The sequence below is a fragment of the Callorhinchus milii genome, unplaced genomic scaffold (assembly GCF_018977255.1).
Source record: "Callorhinchus milii isolate IMCB2004 unplaced genomic scaffold, IMCB_Cmil_1.0 Scaffold4, whole genome shotgun sequence".
Taxonomy (NCBI): domain Eukaryota; kingdom Metazoa; phylum Chordata; class Chondrichthyes; order Chimaeriformes; family Callorhinchidae; genus Callorhinchus; species Callorhinchus milii.
Window position 1 is genome coordinate 5,105,204 of NW_024704745.1, and position 5,271 is coordinate 5,110,474.

Sequence of the window (5,271 nt, forward strand, 5' to 3'; positions counted from 1 at the left end):
GAGGCGAGAGCGCTAACCATTGCGCCAGGCTGACACACGTGACTCACTGCATGAGAGCGGAATCAGAGGTTTATTGTATCGAGACTTGCTCAACGTGAAACGAACGGTTTTATTTTTTTTATCAGCAAAAAACCTTCTTCCAGTAATAAAATAAATGTACAAAATATATTTATATATCCACACAGACACACACAACACAACAGTGCAAGACAGCGGCCATTCAGATGCAAATGACTAATTTCACCTGTTATATGGCAGAGGCCTGAAATTCCACCTAGTTTTAGCCTGTGGAAACTTTTCGTAGAGACATTACACTCTGGACTTACTCTATTTATGTAGTGTTTCGGAGGGTCCGTTGTTTGGAAAATTCCTGAATACAGCCTTAATTTTGAAGCTGAGTTAATATTAATAATAATCCTTGCATTAGATATAGCGTCTTATCACGTCGTAGAGACGTCTCAAAGCGCTTCAAAGAATGTACTGTCAAATGAAATGGACTGTGTATTTTGTGGGCGAAATGCTTTAAAGAAATATAAAGGGAGTTTCTCTCTCTGCCGGTGTCCTGGGTGACAATAATTTCTCCGCCCGAATAAAATTGGTCGCTCGCTTCATGGCTGTTTGTGGGACATTTTTTGTTAAAAAGCTTCCGTTGTTAAAGGCAAGTTGGCCTGTACGGGTTTCAGCCGGGGTGGAATTTCAGGTGTCACAGAGAGAGAGGTTCAACCAAGGAGCGGTGCACACATCAGTTAAAGCGGATGGACGGATGTTAGGTATCAATTTCCCAAGGCAGCCTCTCCACTGTGAAGCTGATCCATCATCTTCTCCTCCTCCCCTGACTGCCCTCTGTGTTTCCAAAACACCTCGCTTGTTTCCGGGGAACGGTCAGGCTCCCTGCTCCTCGTCCTCCTCCTCCTCCTCCTCTCCGGTGTCGGAATCGTCGTTGTAGAAATGCATGGTGGCTTGCACAGGGAAGCTGGCCAACACTCTCTCTCCCATTCCTCGCAGGTATTCATCTGCTTTGGATCTGGGCAGATACAGCCTGGAAGATCACACGCAAAGCAAAGCTCATTTAAACGTCTCTTGCCTAGAGGTTAGCGAGATTGTGTCAATAGAGGAGTCCTGTCGCGTAGTGGTTAGAGGCACTCGACTCGCAAGCGAGAGGACCCGGGTTCGATTCCCCAAGCAGGACGAAACCATAGGATAGTTTCCTTACTCCACACGCCTCTCTTTAACTAGCAGTAAATAGGAACCCGGTGGTTAGTCAATTGGCGGATCGTTTTCCAGTGGTAATAATCCCTTTTAAAAGTCACTCAATCCATGACTGTTTGTGGGACGCCGCTGTGCGCAATTGGCTGCCGCGTTCAATATTATTTATTATTGTCAATGATATTATGTATTGTCATTGTTATTGCTATCATTGATATTATTATTATTACTACTGTTATTGCGATTGTTAAAATTATTATTAATAATAATCGATATTAATAATAATATCAATAATTTTAACAATCGCAATAACAGTAGTAATAATAATATTAAGAAGAGCAATAACAATAATAACAAACACTATTATTAACAATAATAATATTAATCATAATATTAATGGTTGTATTTGATTTACTGACTGTATTCGGGGTTTGGGTTTGATTGTAATGTAATGTATTTGGGGGTTTGATTGTAATTGGGGATTAATAATAATAATAATAATTGGGGATTGGGGTTGTAATGTATTGGGGGAGGGGTAGGATTGCAGTGTAATGTATTGGGGGGGGGTAGGATTGCAGTGTAGGGGGGGGATTGCAGTGTATTGGGGGGGGATTGCAGTGAATGTATTGGGGGGGATTGCAGTGTATTGGGGGGGAGGATTGCAGTGTATTGGGGGGGATTGCAGTGTATTGGGGGGGGGGATTGCAGTGTATTGGGGGGGGATTGCAGTGTATTGGGGGGGGATTGCAGTGTATTGGGGGATTGCAGTGTATTGGGGGGGGATTGCAGTGTATTGGGGGAGGGTAGGATTGCAGTGTAATGTATTGGGGGGGGATTGCAGTGTATTGGGGGGGGATTGCAGTGTATTGGGGGGGGATTGCAGTGTATTGGGGGGGATTGCAGTGTATTGGAGGGAGGATTGCAGTGTATTGGGGGAGGAGGGATTGCAGTGTATTGGGGGGGGGATTGCAGTGTATTGGGGGGAGGATTGCAGTGTATTGGGGGGGGATTGCAGTGTATGGGGGGGGGGAGGATTGCAGTGTATGGGGGGGAGGATTGCAGTGTATTGGGGGAGGATTGCAGTGTATTGGGGGGGGATTGCAGTGTATTGGGGGAGGATTGCAGTGTATTGGGGGGAGGATTGCAGTGTATTGGGGGGAGGATTGCAGTGTATTGGGGGGGATTGCAGTGTATTGGGGGGGGAGGGATTGCAGTGTATTGGGGGAGGATTGCAGTGTATTGGGGGGGGATTGCAGTGTATTGGGGGGGAGGATTGCAGTGTTTTGGGGGAGGATTGCAGTGTATTGGGGGGGGATTGCAGTGTATTGGGGGGGAGGATTGCAGTGTATTGGGGGAGGAGGATTGCAGTGTATTGGGGGGGGGGATTGCAGTGTATGGGGGGGATTGCAGTGTATTGGGGGGGATTGCAGTGTATTGGGGGGGAGGATTGCAGTGTATGGGGGGGGGAGGAATGCAGTGTATTGGGGGGAGGATTGCAGTGTATTGGGGGGGAGGGATTGCAGTTTTGGGGGAGGATTGCAGTGTATTGGGGGGAGGGATTGCAGTGTATTGGGGGGGAGGATTGCAGTGTATTGGGGGGGGGGATTGCAGTGTATGGGGGGGGGATTGCAGTGTATTGGGGGGGGGATTGCAGTGTATTGGGGGAGGGATTGCAGTGTATTGGGGGGTGGGATTGCAGTGTATGGGGGGGATTGCAGTGTATTGGGGGAGGATTGCAGTGTATTGGGGGGGGGATTGCAGTGTATTGGGGGGGATTGCAGTGTATGGGGGGGGATTGCAGTGTATTGGGGGGGGATTGCAGTGTATTGGGGGGAGGATTGCAGTGTATTGGGGGGGATTGCAGTGTATGGGGGGAGGGGATTGCAGTGTATTGGGGGGGGGATTGCAGTGTTTGGGGGAGGAGGGGATTGCAGTGTATTGGGGAGGGGGGGGGAGCGCCCCCTGGCGGCCGCCCTGCGGTGAGGCAGTTTGGGGGAGGGGGGGAGCGCCCCCTGGCGGCCGCCCTGCGGTGAGCAGTGTTGGGGGAGGGGGGGGGGAGCGCCCCTGGCGGCCGCCCTGCGGTGAGGCAGTGTTGGGGGGAGCGCCCCTGGCGGCCGCCTGCGGTGAGGCAGTGTTGGGGGAGGGGGGGAGCGCCCCCTGGCGGCCGCCCTGCGGTGAGGCAGTGTTGGGGAGGGGGGGGGAGCGCCCCCTGGCGGCCGCCCTGCGGTGAGGCAGTGTTGGGGAGGGGGGGAGCGCCCCCTGGCGGCCGCCCTGCGGTGAGGCAGTGTTGGGGGGAGGAGGGGACTGACGGCGATGCTCATCACTTTGTGTTACCTGTACCTGTGGGTCCGCTTCCAGAGGTGTTACCCCGCGGTCATCCGCGGGGCCGTCGGGCGCTTCCACGGCAGCGGCAGCGTCACCTTCACCCGCCTGAGGCCGGGCCCGGGCCCGGGGTCCCGCCTCCCCCCCAGGCCCAGGCCCAGGCCTCGGGCTCGGCCGCCGCCGCCGCCGGTGTACCTGAGTGTCGGTGACCGGGCGCTGGTGTTGGGGGCGCAGCAGGTAACCACCCGCCTGTCCTCCCCTCACGGTCACCGTGACTCACACTCACTGCCCCACACACCCCCTCTCTGTCCCCTCTGTCCCTCATAATCAATCAATAATCAGTCAATCGATCGATCGATCATTCACTCTCTATCTATCTATCTATCTATCTATCTATCTATCTATCTATCTATCTATCTATCTATCTATCTATCTATCTATCTATCTATCTATCTATCTATCTCACTTCTATCAATCAATCAATCAATCAATCAATCTCAATCAATCAATCAATCAATAATCAATCGATCGATCAATCACTCTCTATCTGTCTGTCTATCTATCTCACTTCTATCAATCAATCAATAATCAATCGATCGATCAATCAATCAATCAATCAATCGATCAATCGATCAATCGTTCAATCACTCACTCACTAACTATCTATCTATCTATCTATCTATCTATCTATCTATCTATCTATCTATCTATCTATCTATCTATCTATCTATCTATCTATCTATCTATCTATCTATCTATCTATCTATCTATCTATCTATCTATCTATCTATCACACTTCTATCTATCAATCAATCAATCAATCAACCAATCAATCAATCAATCCATCAATCCCCCCCCTCCCTATTTATTACTCGCTCACTCGCCGAAATCGTGTTTTGTGTATGTGTGTAGGTTTGTCCTGAATTTAATCCCTTCAATCCCGGGAATCTTAAACCCCGGAACGTCGGAAGGTGTCCCTCTGGTTTTCGCTGTCCCGGACCAGTTGGACGCCGTCCGTCCTCTGGTCTACACTGTCCGCCCCCTTCAGAGTCTTAACGACGTCTCAGTCCGTGTATTCCGTCCCCCCATACCCGGGCGGAGGGCCTTTCCGGGGGGTCATAATAATCCCTTCGAGAGGTACAATAATAATAATAGTAATAATAATAATCATAACAATAAATTGGTCGCGCACTCCGCGGCTGTTTGTGGGAACGCCGCTGCGCGCACTGCGCTGCCGCGTTCCGCCCGCAGGTCCATCACGGACTTCCAGTATATTCCGTGAAGCGCTTTGACCGGTCTCGAAGCCGTGATAAGGCGCCGTATCAAACGCAGTTACCTTTAGTGTTATTATTATTTATTATTATTTTCTCCGCTGCGTATGTATGTGTGTTGTCTAATTTCATACATATTTTGTTCCAGACTAATGATAATAATCGTTGTTACATTATTGTCGTTATTCTCATCGTCTTGGTCTGTATATTCTGTTCTCTCTCTCTCTCTATATATATATGTATTTATTTTTTTCTCTCTCTGTTATATTCTACGTACAGTACTTTATTCTCTCATAATAATAATGGTGGGTTGGGGGCCAGAGGGTGGTGGGGGGCAAATTGGGTTGGGGTGGGGTTGGGGGGGGGGTGGGGGGGGAGGGAAATGGACACGATCTGCATTTAATAGACCAAACCCCCCCCCCCCCCACACCTTTCTGCGCGTGGGCGGGCGGCGGGCGGGCGGTGGGAGTTT

At 50.1% G+C, this 5,271-nt stretch overlaps 1 protein-coding gene across 1 annotated transcript in view; it reads right to left on the reverse strand.

The window, feature by feature from the left end:
* Positions 1 to 505: 505 nt before the first annotated feature.
* ripply3 (ripply transcriptional repressor 3) overlaps positions 506 to 5,271 on the reverse strand; it is an 8,922-nt gene continuing 4,156 nt past the window's right edge. The window contains exon 4 of the mRNA XM_007884677.2: positions 506 to 1,039. Within this exon, the coding sequence (XP_007882868.1) occupies positions 883 to 1,039 (157 nt within the window). The 3' untranslated portion in view covers positions 506 to 882. The remainder of the gene's footprint in view (positions 1,040 to 5,271) is intronic.